Source organism: Taeniopygia guttata, chromosome 1 (genome assembly GCF_048771995.1).
Source record: "Taeniopygia guttata chromosome 1, bTaeGut7.mat, whole genome shotgun sequence".
Lineage (NCBI taxonomy): Eukaryota > Metazoa > Chordata > Aves > Passeriformes > Estrildidae > Taeniopygia > Taeniopygia guttata.
The window spans coordinates 5,342,043-5,363,234 of NC_133024.1; the positions used below are offsets into that span (position 1 = coordinate 5,342,043).

Below are 21,192 nucleotides of genomic sequence, written 5' to 3' on the forward strand. Positions count from 1 at the left end.
CCCTCTATCATAGCACTATTTTTTTTCTTCACAATCACTCACAAACTCACTGTGTTTTCTGCTTCTTTCATTTTCCTGTGTTAGCACTAAATGCCTAGGATTTGCCTTGAATCATTATCCCAGGTAGATATTATCCAATATTTATCATGGATATTGGTATGCCAGATGCTCACAGAGATCAAACTCAGAGATCACTCAGGGAGTGCACAATGTGAAATTTAGCAGAAAAGGGTAGGAGAGCTGATCAAACAAGGACTAGCCACAGGCATTTGGCAGGCACAGAGTTTTTACAATTTAACAGTGCTTTACTAAAAAAAGAAATAAACTTAGTGTTACAATTGCTAATGTGTTTTAGAGTTTTTTTCCCTTATACAGACAGATTTAGGAATAAAAACTGAGATGAGTTTCCAGAATTTCTGATTGCTGGTTTTTTTTGAACCTCTTAACTTGTACATTATTCCACCTTCTGGAGATGAAATTTGAAATGTGATTAGCAGCTTTTCACATTTTCGGTTCTTGTTTGAATTATATTTAAATAAAACATGTAAGGTACCAAGCTTCACATAGAGGAAGTCTAGTTAATTTTGACTACTTGCAAACTTGAAATGGCAGTGGCCTGGAAAAACATCATCACTGTGCAACACTGAACCATTTTTGGTTTTTTATCTGTTCTATATTACTACATCTTTAAGGTATAATTATGCCCAACAGACTGTTTTCCAAACAAAGTTAGGAGGTACTGTGCTGGCAGAGCTGTCAGACCAGGCACAGTGTGTTTCCAGTGTAAGAGGCATTTAAAATGTTGATTTTCCTTGAGGCAAAATTTTCTTTAGCATAATACATAAGGATTGGGATTAATATATCAAATAGATAATCTGTCATCACGTTTTCTGTTTATGAGGCAGAGCCTGTGAGGATGTTAGACAGGAAGATAAGGAGTTGTCATGTATATAGGAGAAGATAAGCCTTTTGTTCTGGGAAAGACTGATAGGAGAGCTTGTTGCTTGCAGTGGACGCAGGTAGGGAGCTGCTTACAGTAAAGTAGTGAATGCAAGTGTGATCTTTCTAAATTGTGTTTCAAATTTTAGAGATGATGCAGCTCACCAGCTTTAACTTCCTAAGGTAGTATGCAGTCCCTTCATATTTTCTCTGTGAGATTTTTCAGTCTTCCTCCATACCAATATTGTTGCTGCTTTTTTTCCCCCTCTTTTCTGCAGTCCTGTAGTGAGAAGAGCATGAATCTGCATGACTATGGCATGCTGCTGCCCTGTGGAATTGACAAGTTTCGTGGTGTGGAGTTTGTCTGCTGCCCGTTAGCAGAGGAAAGTGACAATCTTGATTCAGCTGATGCTGAAGATGATGATTCAGATGTCTGGTGGGGAGGTGCAGATGCAGATTATGCAGATGGAAGGTACAGTGACTTTGTACCCTTCAACTTGTTATTAAGATGCCAAAAATCTCTCTAAAAGACCTTGGCATAGAAGAGTCTTTGCACCTTACACATGAACTTGCATTGACAGTGGTTGAAAGCATCAGTGCTCTATTATTTTTATTTTTAGCTTTCTACAGTAAAGTTTATTGTTAAAAGATACACTTTTAAGGCACACTTTTTAGTGCCTTTATATTTTCTTCAGCAAAATTTATTGCCATATTTATAACAAAAATGCATTCATGTTTTTTGACAAATAAATGACAAATGCTGTACTCCTAAAATGCTTCATGTGCAGTCTGGGGTACTGCAGCAGATATCAGCCAACATAACCAGTGGAGTTCTTGAAATGCCTTAATTCCTAATAGGCATTAGCTATGTGCTGTTATTGCCATAAGAATATTTTTCTGCTGACAATTAGTTTCTAAACATGATCTAAAAGAAAATGTGCTTTATTATCTAGCCTTTGACAGATTTGTTAGTTTGTTGCTGTTGAGAAGGAGCATGGAGATTTCCTTTGCAATGCAGTGATGGGTGAAAAGATACCATCCCTGTCCTTACCCTTCCCATCCCCTGTGCACATTTTTAATTTTGAACCAGATATGGATTATAACTGTGTTATAACACTCAGTGGTAACTGAGTGGTCTGGTGCTCTTAAAGCCTTTTCCTATCACTCTCCTCAGCATGTCAGACAGCAATGGGAAGAGCAGAGTACCGTCCTTGCAACTGGATGTCAACAAATTGCAAAGATGTCTTTCTTCACAAACTAAGATCAGTGTTCAAATTCTGTTTGTGCTGCCCAGGCTTTCATCACTTTATACTGTGCTAATGCAGTGCTTCTACTTTTTTTTTTTTTTTTGTACCAATAATGCATAAAATCTAAAACTTGGGGCTGATTGCAAATTATTTCAAGGAATACCCAGAAAATAAATGGGGAGCAAATTATGTGGATAATGCAGAAAGTTAATAGGTCTGAATTGTGTTATGTTTGGATTTGCTAATAATTTCAATGGAAACAATTCGAAGAACAGTGTAGAGATGAAAGACAGAAACTGAATTGCTGTAATTTAATGCAATGAGGTGTCATTAAGACCCAGAATAATGAGAACGTATATAATGGTGGGCTACTAAATCTTTCCTGACAAAGCATTAGTAAGAGTTGCAAGGTAGAGTCCTTTATGAGTAATGGAATAAGTTTAAAATAAATACTTCCCAATGGTAATTTCCAGTTTTCTGTCATAAACAGGACTGAATGGTCAGACTGCTTGATGCAATTTGCATATTCCATATTGATATCTTTGGACTTTCTTCTGATTTGTACTTCCAACAACTGCCAGTGTCACTATTTTTGTAAAGCTGCTTTTGGGCTTTTGCAGTGTCATTTCTGTATATTTAATTTAGATTTTGATTAGGTGTTTAAATGTTCTCTCATTCTAAGAAATGAATGCAGACCATGTTCTAATGGAAATTTTTTTTTTATTTTATAAATATATATTCACGCAAGATAGATATATCCCTCTATCTTACATATCTATTAAATATATAGGTAACATTTATTATATATGTACACCTATATATAAAGTACGTCTTATACATACAAGATCAAAGATGCCAAAATTATTTTGAATAAAACAGCTCACAGTGTATAGAGTACTTGTTTAAGACAGGATATCTTGTAGGACAGATATCCGCTGTATTTCCGTCTTTTTTGTGTTTGTTACTAAACATTTAATTTGCTATTGTAGTCCATTTTCTTTCTCATAAGTCAGTTTAATATCTGAAGAGATGAGTTAAAGAATAGCTTCATAAATTTTGTCTTCTCTAGGAATGGGAGCAATAACTGCATTTCAGTCCATCTCTGAAATTCCAAGCAAATACTGATTTTTTTTTTTTATCCCCCCCACCCCAGAAGTGCTTGCAAAAGGAAAATGAAAGATCCTTCTGTGGGGTGCTTGTCCTTCATCTGCAGATGAAGAGCCAAGTAATTGATAGTTCTTTTAGAATGACTCACTCATTTCTTGCTGCCTCTTAAGCCAAGTGCATTTAAGCTGTGTGTATTGCAGCTAGAAATATACTTGAACTTTAGTTATATACATGTGTATATATTTTAAAAAAATCTTACATGGCAGTACATGGTAATTCAAATATTTTGTGTGTGTAGATTTATTCATATCTGAACATATGTTTGTGAGGCTATCAATACATATATATCTTAGTCCTAAACTGATTGTGAAGGAGAAAGAAAATGTAAGGTAGGAGAACACTTTGCTATTGCAAAATTGCCAATATTCTCTGCTATTAAAGCACATCTGTTTAAAGTGCTTACTCAGGTCTACATTTGTCACCTTAAATGGGTACCCAAGTCAAAGTGAAGGTGACATGTTTGAGGTGGAAGTGACAAGCTGAAAAGCAGATGATTATATTCTTGTTTCTCAAAGCTATGACAGAGCAGAATCCAACAAATGTGAGTGATCTATTTTGACATAACTTTATATCTCAAGCAATCAGATTTAAATTTTAAAAGATTTGCATTTGTGGTTCTTAATGGAAAGGGGAAAGTGCACTGCAGCCATTCAGTTAATAAATGCTGTTGTTCAGAATGTTGTTTCACCCCAACAGTTGTCCCTGAGGCACTGTATTTTATTTTTTGCTTTGTTAAGGATGTTTGCTTCTTCACAGGGGGAAGAAAAGCTCAGCTGCCTGTTGTAGACACACTATTAGAGGGTACATGGAGGTAGCTTGGGCTGTGGTGCCTCATAGTTGGGTGTCCTTCCTGCCCAATATCTGACCTCCACCTGGGTCTGGGTGTAAAAGGATGTGACTTGCTCGTTGTGGCTTGTTGGCAGTACTTGGAGGAAGGTGGGAGGGTGTATTTTGGTGATATATGTACCTATTTTATTCATGAGGTAGAGAGGCAGGATCCACATGTGCTTTTGAAATTGTCTTTGTCATGCTCATCCTGAAATAGTTTTTAACTCTGACAAAGAGGTTACACGCATTTTTAAGCAGTAGAGTTCCTTGTTGCTGTCATCACCTTTAATTAAAATTTACTTGAAGTTTCCCTGAGGGACAGTCAGATGTACATGCTGACTTTCAGTATAGCTGCAGACCTCTCCCTGAATAGCTGCAGCTCAGTCAAGTGACCTGCAAGCTCTTGCTGCTCTTGCAACTCAGCACAACCTGGTGGCCCTCCTGCCTGTGTTTGGGAACTTGCTGGAAGCTTTGGTGTCCTTGATGTCCAAAGCTGAACATCTTTCTGAGTGATGGCCAAGCTGGAAACTCACAAGTTTTCTCTGTTGTCTTGGTTTGAAAGACAGGTGTCTGCTAAGGAAGGCAGGAGCCTCCCTTGAAATGGAAAATGTAACCCCCTTTTCACTGAATTATTATAATTTTTGAAATTAAGGTGCTCTCAGGCAAAGATATGACAATAGGAATAACGGGTTTGTATTACTACGTATAATAAAGCAAATAAACAACAGTAACAACTACAGCATTGACAACAAACAGAACCAGAAAGCCAGTAGCAGCCTTCTGAGCTGCAGTGGCTTTCCTCCTTGGTGTGGTGATGCTCAGAGCAGGCAGGGCTGCTGCTGGCTCCTGCTGGGCAGGGTGGGTGCAATGGTTCCCCACGGCTGCAGGTGGGTGTGGGAGTCCAGGGCTTCCCTCTGGCTGCCCTGGCAGGTCTGGGACCCTGGCAGGGGGTCAGGAACCCCCCTGGACAGAGCCCCGAGAGACACTGTCTCTGATCTCTGTCCATGGAGAGGAGTTTTCAATCTTACAGGATGAATTACAAGCTCTGAGTGTTTGATAAGAGTAATAATTAAGTGTGATACGGGTGCAAAGGTAAAATTTTAGGTTTCTAGATTAGGGGTTCAGAGGGGACAAGATGGAGGAAATTGGGTGTGTCGTGTCCTTTTCCTCCTTCTTCATGCCCTCCATGTTTCACTGTGGTGTTGGCATTTTTCTATTGGTTTAGGTTGGGAACACACTGTCCAACGTAGGTGACAGATATTGGCACGTTATTGTAAATCTAGCACAGGTAGTTTCTGGTATTTAATGTTTGTAACATCCCACTGAGGGCAGAGCCTCACACGCTGCCCTGCAGGACAGAGCTGCGGCAGGGCAGCAGAACATGTTAGAGATAAACAGAATAAACAACCTTGAAACCAGCACAGACGAATTATGACTTCTTCTTTGGCAGCGGGGCAGAAAGACAGAGACTTTCTACAATCTGGGAATCACCAATACCCACAGATTCCGACAGGTGGGGGCTGTGGCACGAGCTCGGGGAGTTGCCTGAGATGGATGGAAGAGAAGCTTTTGCTTTATTAACCCCCTGGGGCAGTCAATCCCAGTGCCTCAGCAGTACACTTGGAAGCAGCAAGCTGGGCCAGCAGTGTGTCTCCACAGGCAGGGGATGGGGGGGTACAGTGCAGTGGAAAATTCGGAGCAGTGCTGAGGAAACAGCAGGGATGGGGCAGTGGCAGCTGGGTTCCCAGCAGGGCAGGGTGGATCTCAGGATCCTGGGCCTGAGGTCCTGAGCTCAGGATTTCAGGCACCTGGGCAGATGCTGCTAGGTCCCCTTTCAGTGAGGTAGGTGATGATAAGGTCTCAGTTCAGTGGCTGCTCTCACCAGCAGAAGCTCACCACACGGATGAAGTAGCAGCTCCAGGCTGGGCTCTGGCAGCAGCAGCAAATTCCTTTTTCAAGCAGCAGCTCCTACTGTCCTCCTCTGAAGCTGAGAGGGAGAACTAGTTGTCCTAGCCCCATCTTTTACTTGCTCAGTTCTCGCACTTGTAGAAGCACATAGCATATAGCAGAAGGAGAAACTCTGCAGTCGGTAAGTCAAGGTCAGTTCGACACTTGGTAGTCCTCTATGAAAGGCACATGCAGGGACCCTCTAGATAAGCTGTCTCCTGAGAGAGGCAGAAAAGTTCTTGAGGAACTTTCTTGCTCCTTTTGCATCAACTGAGTGCATTTTGTGCAAATTTGATCTTCTTTCAAAATAAAATTTGTTTGATGGTATCATGGAATGAGCAATCATGTTTACAGTATTATTCAACTGTCAAAAGATGGGATGCTAATGTTGACTTTTTGTTTTTCTTTAGACATTTCTTTAGTATTTCTTACTATTTGGGACATTCCAGAGTCCCAGATTCTTTCTTTTCTATTTAAAGGGAAGGGAGGGAGATTAAGAAACAGGTAACTGTTTTCCTTATAGAGATTTCAAATAAAATGTTCTCTCCTCTTACCTTGAAGTAATTTTGTTGCTGACACATCATGATAATTTTCTTCATTTAGCGATGATAAGGCAGTAGAAGAACAAGCAGAGGAAGATGAGGAGCTAACTGTTGTGGAAGATGACGATGCTGATGACGATGATGATGATGGTGATGAAATTGAAGAAACAGGAGAAGAGTATGAGGAGGCAACTGAAAGAACTACCAGCATTGCAACCACTACCACCACAACTACAGAGTCTGTGGAAGAGGTCGTCAGAGGTAAATTAATCAGGTTTGGGGCTGAAACACTAATCCTACTGCTTTGCATATTTTCACTTTACAACAAAAAAATGTTCCAAACAGCAAAATACCCAAAGCTGCGGTATTGTTGTGCTTTTTGGGTCCTGTAATTTGCATGTTTAATCCCCTCACCTTTCCCATCACAAATATTTTGTGTTATTCTGGGTTAGTTCTGCCACAACCCTTTGCATTTTAACCTCCAGTCCTCCTGGACTGTCTGTCCTTGAATTGTGTTTGTTGTTTGTGTTGTTCACAACATTTCTTGTTCAGAAGCAGAAGTGTTGATTTTATTTTAAAGTAGCATTAAAAAAAATTCAACTGTCATATGCAGCAAATAGGACAGGAAAGTGTGTATGGTTTATCATGCACATGAGTTACAGAAGGATATGAAGTATCAGTTACAAGCAGGAGGTAGCATGACCTGGTTTGGTCTCTCATATTAACAGCAGTGATGGGTCATTTTGTGTGATTCTGTTAGGTAATTGTTTGCTGTGTTTCTCCATGAATTAATAATTCAGTAAAGTTAGTCAACTTTAAAAATAACTATGCACAAAAATGAACCAAAACTAATTAGTTTTAAAGTCTGGGGAAGAAATAAGTAGGAAAAAATAGAGTACATGTGATGAGAAAGGTCTCTCCTTTTCTAAAATTTAATTTTCATTACATTTTTTAGTTCTTAACAAAACTGCATTTTAATCTTTGAATTTTACACTAGTTCATGGTCAGCATAGCAACGTAGTTTTTTTAAATGCCTCATTTCTCCTACAATGTGTATTGGAATTAATTATCCATATTTTTCTGTTTTAATAGTACAGTTCAGTGTGGTGTAAATCTAAGTAAAATAGATCCCAATTCTTCTACAGTGCTTACATCTTTGCTGAAAAATGCTGGAGATGGTGGCCGGAAATGAGATTAAAGACTACATTTGAAAATAAAGGAGTTGTGACATGCAAGAGGCAGAGGGAAAATGATAGAAATTGGGGCCATTGTGAAATAAGGGAGAAAACATCTGGCCTGTCTCCTCATGCTTCCCTATCCCCTGCCTCTGGGTATTCTTGGGACTCCAGTGGTAGTAGAATCCCACATTTTGCATGTGGCAGTGGCCCTTCCTCTTGAGCCTTGGTGCCAGTGTTTGTCAAAGGAGAGGGTGATGGCTGCAATTTATCACAGCAGGATACAGAAGCATGCTCGGGGGATGCTTTGGGAAAAATAGAGTTACTTGCTTATATTTTTCTATTCAGTCTACATGGAACACTAAAGCTTTGCTAAAATCACTTGCAAATGTTTCTTTCAAAGGCTGACAACTCAGTCTTGTGTGTTTCTGTCTTTACACTGTTGAGCATTTTGCTCAGTTGGAGAGGCTTTTCAGTGAGGAGGTGGTAGGAGGAGTTTATCTCTTTAAACCAATTAAATGTATTTCTATATGTGAGCTTTTACCCACTAGGGATAAAATGCCCTGTTCTCACTGGTAAATGAGTATTGAAAGGGGAAAAAAATAAAAAGTACACTTAACTTTAATAGGATTTTGGATGAGTGGAAATGAGGTCAAATTTAGTAGAACATGTTTCTTTACTGAGGGTGATGTTTCAAAGAGGTTAAGATTTATAGTTTTCAGGAAAGTAGTATACAATCACCTGAATATAAAACATAACATATAAAAGATGAGGTAAACTATTGAACTGACCTTTTAGAAGCCCTTTAGCAATGTATATATTTGCTGATCATTAAATTATTGCGTATTGTTTTTCTCAAGTCTAACATTTCCCACCTTGGGTGACTGTGAGGAAAATATGCATTGGTTAAGTGAGGTTGAGGACAATCTGTTACCAATACAAGTTTTCATCACAGTTTTGCCACAAGCCTTTGGGCTTCCTGACCTTCAGCCTTCCTGGGGCATGCATGGTGTAGGGACTGTCTTGGAGACTAAAAGGTATCTCACAAAGCTGCACTATGCAAAGTGGAGCATTGCTTATTTATTAAAGTAGAAGTGTCCAAATGACATACCCTTGATTCTTGCTTTTCTTCCCTTCTCTCACACAAGAGAAAGCTTCCTGCAGGGTCCCTGTCCTTCTGGTGCAGGCAGCAGATCCAGCATAGGAACTTGTGTGGTGAGCATCTTGCTGATGCAAGTGTTACTGTAAGTGCAAGAGGCAGAGGGATCTTTGTTGAGGACATATGTATTAAGAAATGTTTTTTACTATGGAGCTACCCTGAAAGCTTCTCTAAAAGGATTGAAGCGTCAGAGCTTCAATCATGTGGACTGAGCTCTGTTCCAGGCTGCCTGGCCCAAGCACTAGTTATAAAACATCCTAAGATGCTCTTCACAACCCTTTACACCCAGTTTTATGAAGCTGTAACTAATATTACATCTTTAGCGTTAAAGAACACAGAGAGTGGGTTTATCCAGTTTAAGAGGAGCTGCTTTTCGAATGGACAACTGTTGTAAAGCCATAAGTTAGGATCTAATTGTGGGCTGGTACTGAGCCCCTTCTCTGCCAAATTGGTGGAATGGCTGCCATCAGGCATAAATAATTAAAAAGCGTAAATGCAGTGTTATACTTTAAAGATACTTGAGCTATTGTAGAATCAAATTTTCAGGAAGTTTTATTTCTGTGCGTATTTTAATGAATTGTGACCAAAATAGTAATAATAGAACCACTTACAAATTTATTTTCAGTGAAAAGGAAATAAATCTTTTCTAGAGCATGAAAAAGGCCCATTGGCAGGAGGATGGTATCTTCATTCTGCAGCAACCACATTTCTATGTGTTTATTAAAAAATGTGAATAAACTTTCCATAGCCCAGTATTTGCCAATATTCACTTTTTTACCTTTTGTGAGAGATGATCTTTACTCTGAGTTCATATGGCAGATAGCAGCAGATGCAGTTAAAACTTTTAGATATGCTCTTGCTGGGCTTCAGATGTTAAATCCAGACATGTGGGTCTGAGATTACAGGGATTCAGATGGTGAAATTAGTGTGAAATACACATTTTTCACCTTTGGTCATGTGGAGATGTCAGCATTGAATTTTTGCTGAAGAAAATATGGCTCATGTATGAAGCCCTGCTCTTGCTTTTTGTCTCTGTGTGGAGCAGGGGAAGGGACTCTGATAGCCAGGATTTAGGTAAGGAAGTTGTTTAATTTCTGCAATTGTCATGGTGTTATGGGTGTTGCAGAGCTGCTCCTGAGGATACAGGCTCCTTGTGATTTTTCCAGCATGTGATGGAGGCAAGCAGGAGCACTGCTTCCCCCATCACGTGCAGTTGTTTGGGATTTTGTTTCTGCTGTCCTTCTGCACAGGACAGCAGAAGGACACAGGAGGTGACAAAAAAAATTAGTCTTGGCATACAACAATCTCTCTTGGCATACAATGAAGAATAAGAGGTTTTGGCTTAGTGCTTCCCATCAATGCCACAGTCAATCAGATCCCATTAGAGGAAAGCAGCAGGGTCAGCCCAACAGCCTGGAACAAAATACGACAGCTCCTCTGCACACCTGCCGACAGATGTGGGGGAATCAGCAGCATCAGGCTCACCTACCTCCTTCAGCAGTGTAATATTGCCCTTTATCAGTTGGTTTTGCTTTTTCTAATTCAGCTGGATTTCTTTAGACAGTTAGGAAACAATTGGAGCAGTGCTGCTTCATGTGACATTTTAACTGTATTTACTGTCTGGAGGTACAAGTGAGAGACCATATGCTGGTTTCCTAGCAAGAGAAAAGTAGCCTGATGTTGGTATGGCAGGTCTTAGTGCCATTGATCCATCATGAGTGGTTCTCCCCTGAACATTTTTAACTGAAAGACTTAAAATCCATTCAGTGACTCTTATTATATATTGTAAAGCTAGAGAGATTAACCCTAATTGCCAGATCAGTCAGCTGGGAATTTTGGGAATATTGGGAATATTAGTAGTGTATGCTGCAGTAACTGGGGCTTTTTTCCCACACACCATAGCTGTGCCACACTTTCACAGAATCATAGAATGGCTTGGTTTAGAAGGAACCTTAAATATCACCCAGTTCCAATCCCCTGCCATGGGCAAGATGCCTTGCTCTAGACCAGGTTGCTCCAAGGCCTGCCCATCTACCCTTGAACACTTAAAGGGATGGGGCATCCACAGCCTACCAGGGCAACTTTTCTTCTTCAAAAAGTTATCATCTTTGTACTGTAGTGGGAGTTCCTTGCCTTCAAGGCTATGCAGTAAGCTTTATTTGGAGAGGGATGATGTGTGATTGCATTTCATATCAAGAAAACATAATTGGTTGCTATATAAATAGTACACATTCATATAAATCCACTGAGGTTTTTTGCTATGAGATCTTCATTAAGAATGATCATCTACTGTAATTTATGAATGAGAGTTGATAAAATTAACCTAATGGATTTGCATTTATAGCTTTTAATTAGGCATTTTAATTTAAAGCACAGCTATTCCACCTTAATATAATACTTTATTATACCTTGCAGTTGGAGGAAATCTTCTTTGTAATCTGGTGATCTTGTTGATGGAGAGGCAATATAGCACTACCTTTTTGGGTTGAGGGCAAAAGTACTGAAGTACTAAACACACTAATAGTGTTATTTTATGTAAAGCTGAAAGGTGGAAAGTAGTTTCATTTGAAATATATCCTGCCAGAAAAAATGACCAAGAATCTGTTTCCCTAGAGATGTCATATTATTATATTGAAGCAGTAATTAATTACAATTTTTTTTTCCTGAAGATTTTGTTGTGTAAGAAGATTGGAATGCACTTCCAGGCTAATCCTCATACTCACTGTCATGCCATGTAAGCAGAATTGTGATCTTATGTGGAAATACTAGCTTTTCTAAAACATAAATTAATGAAACTATATTAGCCGAGATTTAAAATCAAGCTGGGTTTTTTGTTTGCTTTCTGGCCATCAGTGGTAACTTTATGGCACTTTAGTTCCAAATATAGTTCTGTTGTGCATAAGAAATAAAAAATATATTTTTACATATTTGTTCCGCTTCAGAACTATAAGGCTTTATATTCTAGCCATATATGCCATTAATTTTTTTTAATATTCTAAATATGCCCTTGCAGTAGCTAAAGAATAAACATTATAGAGAGAATTTAATTTTGATTACACAAGATGGGAATTACAATTTAAGGGTATTAAACAGCTTTAGAGGCGGTGTCCTCTATTGCACTGAGAAGTCATCATTTTGCTTTTTTAACTTCTCTCTGTAAAAAAGCATTTTAGCAATTGTGTAGCTTGTGCACCAACTTTAGTCCCAGAGCATGTGCCAGCTTCACAGCTGTCTTCTCCTAATTCCAAAAGCCTCTTTTGAAATTAGCTCTTGTCTTTGAATACTCAAATTAAAATTTGGTTTCCTCTTCTAACCATATATTCAGCATGAGGAAGTTTTGTTTCAGTGAAATTATCTTCAAATATTCCCTTTTGATTGATTCATTGAGTAAAAACAGTTGTGCCTTTTTAGAACACAAAGAGTATAACTGAAAGAAAAACAGTGCATTTGCTCTTGCCTAATTTTTCTCAGCTAGTTTAAAAAATAAGGACTAATATAAGGGCATGTATATTAATATCCTCAAACTATAGCTCAATTCTTGAAGATATGGAAGCCAAAATTACTCCAGTTGTGATGTTTCATATACTAGTGCCTGAAGAAGGGGAGCATATACCTTATGATACACATTTGAGAGGCTATATGTTTACATATGTAATTGTCTGAACTCCAAATTGCAGGCAGAATTTGCTTTGTCTTCCTTTAATTTGTGTGGTTTGGTTCTTCCCTCAGATTTCCCTGTTTTGCAGAATATAGGAAGAGACTCACAGTGAACACAAGCACAAATTATTTTCATTTTTTTCCTGTAGGTGTATTCACTGGGGGTGAGATTTCCTCCCATGGATGGTTCAAGCTAATTTTATGTAATTTTATATATGTGAGCCCTCAAACTGTGAATTAAAAACCCTGTGCTGGGTGGCTTGCAAAAGGGAGTTTCTTCATCACTGGCTACAGTTAAATAGGTGACTGTAGTGAATTTGTTTTCCACTATAATGTGTTAACAATTGTTTGTTTATTTTCTTTTGTATAATTTGGGCAGGGAGAGTATAGAGCTAAAAAAGAACAAAAGAAAATGTGTCTCCTATTCTCAGATATCAAGTAAGCTGCTTGGGCAGGAATCCACCCAGGGCTATCGACAAAACCCCCAGTCACTTGATGGTTGCACCCCTCTGGCCTGGAAGCAGATGAAATTCCACATTTGCTTCAGGGCAGCACCTCAGTGTGTGCAGATAAAGTTGCTAGAAACATAAGATGTAGGTAGGCTAAGGAGACTTTGTGGCAGGAATCTGTGTCAGTTCAAAATTTACCTTCATTATCTCCGGGGAAGGGTTTCCTATTCCTCAAAACATCACCTTGGTGCATCACCATCTCGGTGCACGTCCTTTCCCTACTTGAGCGTGTGGACGCAGAGAGCCACCTAATTAAGAAGCCAAGGCGATACCATTCCCATGCTAAATGTGGTTCCTCCGGGTCTCCTGTGACTAGAGGTGTGCTCTGAGCAAGCCGAGACCGGGCCGTGCCGCGCGATGATCTCCCGCTGGTACTTTGACATGGCTGAAGGAAAGTGCGCACCCTTCTTTTACGGCGGCTGTGGCGGGAACCGGAACAACTTTGACTCGGAGGAATACTGCATGGCGGTCTGTGGCAGCATCAGTAAGTGCCCTCTGTGCCGCCTGGGCTCGCACTAACCCCACACCTCTGCTCACCTCTCCGTCCTCCTTGGCCTCTCGCTAACCTGGCGTGGTGGTGGGTGACTTCTGGGCACTGTAGGTGCGCTCTGAGTTGGGGGCTGAGAGCTTATCACCTCCTCAAGTGAGATCTACACACCCATCTTCTCTCTGTTCTCTGTCAAAGTGTACTGATGTTTCATGTGTCTGTTTGCACGTACAATGCATGTGCAGGAAAAAACACTAACTTTAGGGAATTGTCAGGTAAGTTTAAAAATAGCTTGTATTTTTAACAGTGTGTTCTCGTGTATTTCTGACCTTCTTTTTTTTTTTTTTTTTTTAAAGTATTAGAATGCATATTTCCAGATTTGTTTGGTTTTAGTTTGGTTGAATTCTTTGTGTGCATTGGCAATGGAAAGGGGAGAAATGTATGTATTTGATTTTTTAATGTTTCCCTAAAGACTGTGATGCACATGGATGTGAATCACCTCCCACTTACATTAACTCAGCTATATGTTGTAATGACTGTTTTTGCTGATAAAATGCTGTTTGCACTGTTAGAGAGTGGTGGCTGTCTCCGCCATACACCATTGAAGCTGATAAATTATGTGCTAGTTTTATCAGATGGGGTCTGTTTTGAGAGCCTCTTGTACACTCTTCTCCCAATCTGCTTTGCAAACATGTACTCCTTCCTAGGAGAGCATCACCTGACATTTACATCTGAGACATTAAAGAGTGAGTACATGTCTCACTGCCCTGTCTGCTCGCAGGACGTGGAGGAACAGAACACAAGCAGCATCTCAGGGATCCTTTTAGCAAAAGGTTTTCCAAACCTGGCCTTTTCAGGAGCATTTTCAGTAAGTAGAAGGGTTAAAAATGCACACAGACAAATGAAGAGCCCCAGCAAAGGGGTACTATGTGTGTCATGGAGCAGAGGAGCTGACCTGTATTTTATTGGAGCAGATCTGTGCAGGAGGTTGGAGTGAGGTCAAAATGTATTCACTGACAGAGAAAGATTTTGAACCATGAAGTTCCTGTGTTAGGTAAGGTGTTTCCAGAGATGCAAAGCACGATTTGTCTCTGATTGCAGCCTCTCTTTGGGAAGATAATTTATTTTGTCTTGTGAGCAGGAGATTCTGCTTTGTCTCATGGAAGTTGTTGTCTGGCTGGGTGTTTTTTTCCTCAGATTCATTTCAATAAAAAAATAACAAGACTCTACCATTTCCATTATTCTCTTGGTTTATTCTGGAAGTCCAAATTTTTGGTCTAAGTCATTTTCTCTTTAAGGACAATGGAGTTAGGTTGAGTACTTGAGCTTCTTTGACTTTATTTGCACAACTCAAACTGATTTTTTTATCTCCCATAGGGTTTTTTTTCTGATTTTTTTTTTCCTTCAGTAATTTCTCAAACAACAGTTGAGTCTATGAGGATGCATTTTCTAAGCTATTTCAGTTATATTTTTATTCCTAGTTTTTAATGTTATGTCAGTGTGTTCTATACTCTCATCTATACACCTGTATTTTCAGTTCTGAAGTAACTTTTTCTTTTAGTTTCATGTACTGTTTTAGTCTCACCATGCTGTTTCTTCTTATTTTTAATGTTTTTGTTGAATAGAAATTGTAATGAAAATAATTGGAAGTGCTGAATATAATATTTCATCACTTAAATGATGTCTTGTGTTTAGTACTAATCTAATGTTGCTGAAGGAGGTAGAACTGACACCATTTTTCACTCCAGTCTCACAGAAGAAAAGAAAAACAGTGGAGAATAGTTTCCATCAAGGCCACTCTTCTGTCATTTTTTCCTCCCACCATCACCCTTAATTTAGTCTTTGTATTTGATTTTTGTGCCTTCTCCTCCCCACTTCATTATTATTAATGTATTTATTCCATTCTTTCTTTTCTCTCCAAAGTTCAGATTTTCTTGCTTCTTTGGGCCTATTAAAACAAAAGGAAAATCAACGTCTCTTAGGCAGGAGGAAAGATGGATGCTAAAGCACATCGTTCCTTTGTCTAGCTATAGTTTTCTTTTCAGGATAAACTAGTTAGATTTTACAGAGTAATATGAAATAGTGAATAGCATTGGGTTTGTCTTGTATAGGAATGGTGGAAGTGTGGGATGTGAGTCAGATTTTCTGGTAATGAATTGCAATTGGGCTGAACCAAAATGTGAGGATGTTCTGTTGTCACAAATACCCATACACTGTGAAATCTCTGTACTAATATCCTGAACACTTTCTCTTAAAAAAAAAGAGTTTAAAAGAGCATGTTTTATTCTGCCTTCTTGCTAAGTCTCTTTGCTTTGATCTGGAAAGGTGGTCTGTCCTGTCATGCAAAGCTCTAAACTCCCTCCATGTTGAGTGGATTTGACTATTGCTCTGAGGTCTGATGGCAATGATTTATCTGTAGGGTAGGAGCTACTGGTGTAATTATCCAGCTCCTTGGATTGATGCATAATTGCCTTGGAAGTAAAAGGCTTTGAGGCTGATGTTACCAAATTCCTTCAGCCTTCTGCTCAGTCTCTACTGATTCTTAATAAGAATGTTCAGTGCAGTCTGTGGTTTCCATTCAATATAATGATTCAAACTTCTACTGTGTGACTGTCCATAATGGCTTCTTTGAAGTCATAGAATCTGTCAGGTGTTTAATTTGGTTTTAATTGCCTTAGAATGAGTATATATTGACAAGAATAAGTGAATATATTGCTGTTACCAAAGGAAAGATTTCTGTCTTAAAAGTAATCTATTGTACAAATTTTTTTACTTGTCTGTTAATTGTTGTATTTTAGACATCCTTAAAGTTACAGGAAGTATATTTTTTTAATGAGTGCTATCTTGATATTACGTTAATACTTAATTCTTAACTTGGGCACTTAAAAGCTGGGAGAATACTTTCTCTTAAATGTACTTTATTTCTCAAACATCTCTCCCAGCAGCTCCAGCAGTCGTCAGATCCTGGTATCAGTGGAATCCATTGTGTTTTCATTTGTTCCTCTTTCAAAGTGGGAGTGAGTTGAACTCCGGTGGCAGAGTCAGTTTTTGAAAATTTTGATGCATCATTAAAATTACCTTTTATATATATTTTTTTAATTTTATGACAGTACTGAATTTCTGTGGCTCACAACAGAGGGAACCAATAGGGTTCAATGTTGCCAGCTCCCTCCTTCCTTGCATAAACCCTGAAATTTAGTAGGAAGTTGAAATGTTGACACACGTGATTTTATTTTTGATCATTTTAGAGCAGTAACACAGGTTTTTGGGTGAATTTAGGTAAAAATAGTATTTATTCTCTAGATTAAATACTCTGAACTTCCAAACTTGCTAAATCTCTCAGTGATTTTTAAGGGGCAGATACTGTCCCCTTTAATTTTTCTTCAGCGATGTATTGCAAAGAAAGATCTGTACCTTTTGCAGCAGCAGCTTACAAGATGATACTCCTGTTGTCAGTCATTTCCTTTATCCATTATTTGTTTGTTTGGGATGATGACATCTCCCTAATTAGCAGGAAGTGAAATGTTTTGGCACCTGAAGTTGCATATCAACTTCCAATGTTTAAGGCATTAAAGAACTGTGACTTCTAATATCATAAATTGTTAATTTTGACTACAACCTTTAGTGGATGTAAGTGACTAATTTATGTTTCCAGAGTTTCTTTGTCTATATGAATTTTCACTTTTATTTCACCTTTGAACCACACATGTTGTGGGTGAAGTTTAGGATTCAAAAAGGAAATAATGCAAGTGCTTTCATATCCAAAAGTTAGACTACTACTAATTTCAAACATGAATAATTTAATTAATATAAGGTATTGCTGTGGGCAGTGATTACTGTAACTTGTTTTGCTGGGTCTAATCACAGCATTTTTTGTTTTGGTTCTTTTTACTCCGTGGAACTTGATGACTCTTGTTTACAACATTGGCAGAAGTCATGTTCAGGAAAATACTTTTGTCTTGTATTTGTTCTCATTTGAACCACATGTGAAGAATTTAATGGGGTTTTTTTTCCTCTCATAAATATTTAAACTTATGATAAGTTGAAAGAGAATGACCTTGGAGCAGAGTATCACAAAGATGCTTGAAGTTTTGCTTTGAGGATGTCCTCCCAATCAAGAAGTGCATCGAAGAACTTGGAGAGGCATGATCTGAGCCATTAATGGATGAATGTTGAATGGATATCAGCAAGGCAAAATTGTATTTGTCAGGGTTGGTGAAAAGGAAGGCATTCATCTAAGATTTAATTGCCAAGTTCTAGCTGTGCATGGGTAGTAAATGTATCTTGAAGTTCTTGCTCAGGTGGCTTTTATATGAGAAAATTCAACTTAAACCTAGTTTAGATGGCAAGTAGCACCTTTAATTAAAATAATGGATCAGGAATAATAAGAATATGATATGTTTTGCTAGGTGGGTTTTTTTCCTCTCCAAGGAGTCTCTGAGGAATTTCACTAAACTCTTTCAAGCTGCCTGTTGTTTGATACCATACCAATTACCTAAATTCTAACTTATTAAAGGAAAATAGAATCATTCTTTGCAAAGTAGGGGTTGGATATAACTGCATAGAGAGGGGACTATTGCTCACTTTGCTTGAATTACCCTAAATGCAAACCTTTCCACTGTCAGTGTCACAGCTTCCTCCTAGTTATCCAACAGGAAGGCTGGCTATTAGTGCAAGCTCGCTGATTATTTCCAGCCTTTGTGAAGGTTTTTTTATATCAAAGCTCTTAGGAATGAAGTAACTATCTGTGAAGCCAAATTGTTGCTAAGGGAAGTATTTGAGGTATTTCATTAGGTACTGTGAGGTACCTAAATGCTTTAAAAGGGATTTGAATTCACATTTATATGTTACAATTTATCTTTAAAAAATAAACTTATGTCCAAAGCATGTAACTTTGCAAAGGGTGTTTTGCTGGCTAACCGACTTTATTCATTGCCATGCTTTTTTTTCATACCTGGAATTTTTCTTTTGGCAGCAGTTTCTAACCTGCTTCAAGAACATTGTTTTGTTCACTCTGCATAGCTTCTCCTGGTTTATAAAATGGGGTAAGGGAGAGGGAAGAAATCCTAATGTATTTTATGTACTCACTGTGTGTAGCTTGTTAAACTAAACCCTATTTCTGTGTCTTCCTCTGAGGCTAAATAGATGGCTGTATTCCAGTGGAAATTAGAACAGATGCTTCTTTATTAATTAATCTAATTTTTTTCTCATACTAAAGTAGAAATTCTTATTTTCTTTTCCCTCCCCTCCCTCTCTCCACCTTCAAATTTTACGTCAGTCCCTACCACAGCTGCTAGCACTCCTGATGCTGTTGACAAATACCTGGAGACACCTGGAGATGAGAATGAACACGCCCATTTCCAGAAGGCCAAGGAGAGGCTTGAAGCTAAGCATCGTGAAAGAATGTCTCAGGTGAGGGGAGATTTCTTTATTGCTAAGTGTATGAGTTTGTTATGTAGTAAGTAATACTTCATCTTATTTCCCAAGGCTTCATCCAGGTGCCCAGCCAGTTTGCAATGCTGTAAACACATCCTTTACTGCCTTGCTGACTCTTATCTAAGAATTCAGCTGTCTGATGCACACTTACGGTTGTGTCACCACTACTGTCATAAGAACAAAAATCTGTAAAAAACGCCTCTTATTTTTGTGGGAGAATGTTTGTCTTGTGAGATTATTCATGTTGCAAAGTAAAGAACTTGGCCTCTGTATTAATTGTCCTTTTCTTGGAGCAGCTGAGGGAAGATGGTTTGTGTTGAGCATCATCTATGTGTGCCCTGTGGGTAGTGTAAGATCACATGTGTTCATCTAATGGCTTTGAGCATCAAGGTAACATGATATGCATCTAAAGTCAAAGAAAAGAGGAAAAACTGGTGCTTTCAAACTAAAAATCCAAACTGAATCAACCCTTTTCTTTCCCTTCAACCAAAGAGATTTGTGTAGCCTGAAACTGTACCCAGGTTTTAATCCAGTGAGAGATAAGTTACCCACTCTCTCAGAAACAGGGTTTATAATAACAATGCCAATAAAAATGGTCACAGTTCTGCTTTAATGACAACAAAGGAAAGTATAAGAGGTTTAAAGGAAAGCATATTTTCTGAGAATGAAAAAATCACAAAAAAATGAATGTAGTATAATTCAGATGCACTTCATATACCCGTGCAGCTAATTTACTGTATTTTTTCATTATAACTTTGTTCCAGTGATGGGATTTCAGTGTATCTGTCTGTTACTGATACATTATTATCCTTTAGTTCTAAAGTGTAATTCCACTTTAGTGCTATGTCACTTTAGTGCTAAAGTGTTATTCCAGAAATGAAAATAAAATGTTATGAGTGAAAATCAAATTAATCTTTTATTGTACATCCATGCCTATTGGTACCGAAGCTGTGTCTGGTACTGTTCTAATAAACTGGGCAGTGCATCTTACCTGAAGCACTCATCCAGCTGGTGCAAGCCACATACTGAGAATATGACATGTCATAGATAGGAAAATAGGTGCTCCTCATCTGCCTGGGAAGTGTTGAAGCACAATCTGCCTCTGTAAACTGAGAAAATAGAGCCAATTTAATGGACAGGGAATCTGGAGAATTAAAAAAGGCACACAGACTAGCAGAGGAGAGACCCTGCCTTGGCTAGGCATGCAGAAGGTTGGTGAATAATACAGTCACCACCTCATCATTCCTTCCCCTTGAAACAACCTTTTTATAAAAAATGCTGTTGAGGTGGGTTTCTTGAAAGCAAAAGATAGTGCAGATTTCCTTGGCATAGTCTTTAGATTCTCACTGTGGTTCTACGTTTTTCTCCAAAATCCCTGTATGTAAATGTTGAGCTACATAATTAGGGGCAGTGTTTGGGTGAACTGTGTATTTTCTGTTTTAGTATGAGCATCTGGAGGACCCTATCAACTGAAGGGTGTGATTCAGAGGTTTGACTGAAACTGGAACTGGTCACCTCATTAGCACATTTCTAGCCATTCTTCCTGTCAGCACTGAGCACACAGTGGGTCAGGCAGTTCATCTGCCTCCCTCCTGCAATATCAGTCCTCCAAAAACAAGTCAAATAACTAGCTCTGGCCAGTTCAGTAACCTAAGTTGGCCCTGGTAAAAAGCAGCATGATAGGTACATCCAAAAAAATGAATCATTAAGTTGCCTAAGCTGCTTATGAAATCACATCTTAAAGGACATGTGTTTTGAAGTACACAGATCCCCTGCAGAGCTTTGAAGATCAGAAAGATCTTCAGGGAAGATCTAGAAGGGAAAGGTGATTTTTATGATTTGTACAGTATTAAACTAGCCTCTCCATGTTAACTTGTGAAATGCTTAAAAGATAGTAGATGTTAGTAGAAAAGCCAGCTAGTTCACTATTCTGTGTTTCCTCACATAAACATCTATGTCCAATACCACTGGTTTCCTCTTCTGGCAAATTATTTTAAAATGTTTTTTTACATTTTATTTAAAATCAGGTATGTTCTTAATAGAAAATTAAAATATATATGTAGCTGAAAATTAATGTGCAACTCTTACTTGTTATGTTA

The 21,192-nt window shown here is 38.5% G+C and overlaps 1 protein-coding gene across 7 annotated transcripts in view; it reads left to right on the forward strand.

Moving 5' to 3' along the window:
- APP (amyloid beta precursor protein) overlaps positions 1-21,192 on the forward strand; it is a 133,008-nt gene that overhangs the window by 58,417 nt on the left and 53,399 nt on the right. For 3 of the 7 annotated variants that reach the window (XM_030260268.4, XM_030260330.4, XM_072922419.1), the window contains exons 5-8: positions 1,218-1,411; positions 6,732-6,931; positions 13,487-13,654; positions 18,936-19,069. In XM_030260268.4, coding sequence (XP_030116128.4) covers positions 1,218-1,411; positions 6,732-6,931; positions 13,487-13,654; positions 18,936-19,069 — 696 coding nt within the window. The remainder of the gene's footprint in view (positions 1-1,217; positions 1,412-6,731; positions 6,932-13,486; positions 13,655-18,935; positions 19,070-21,192) is intronic. The other 4 variants (XM_030260419.4, XM_030260501.4, XM_072922579.1 and 1 more) reach the window with 2 other exon arrangements.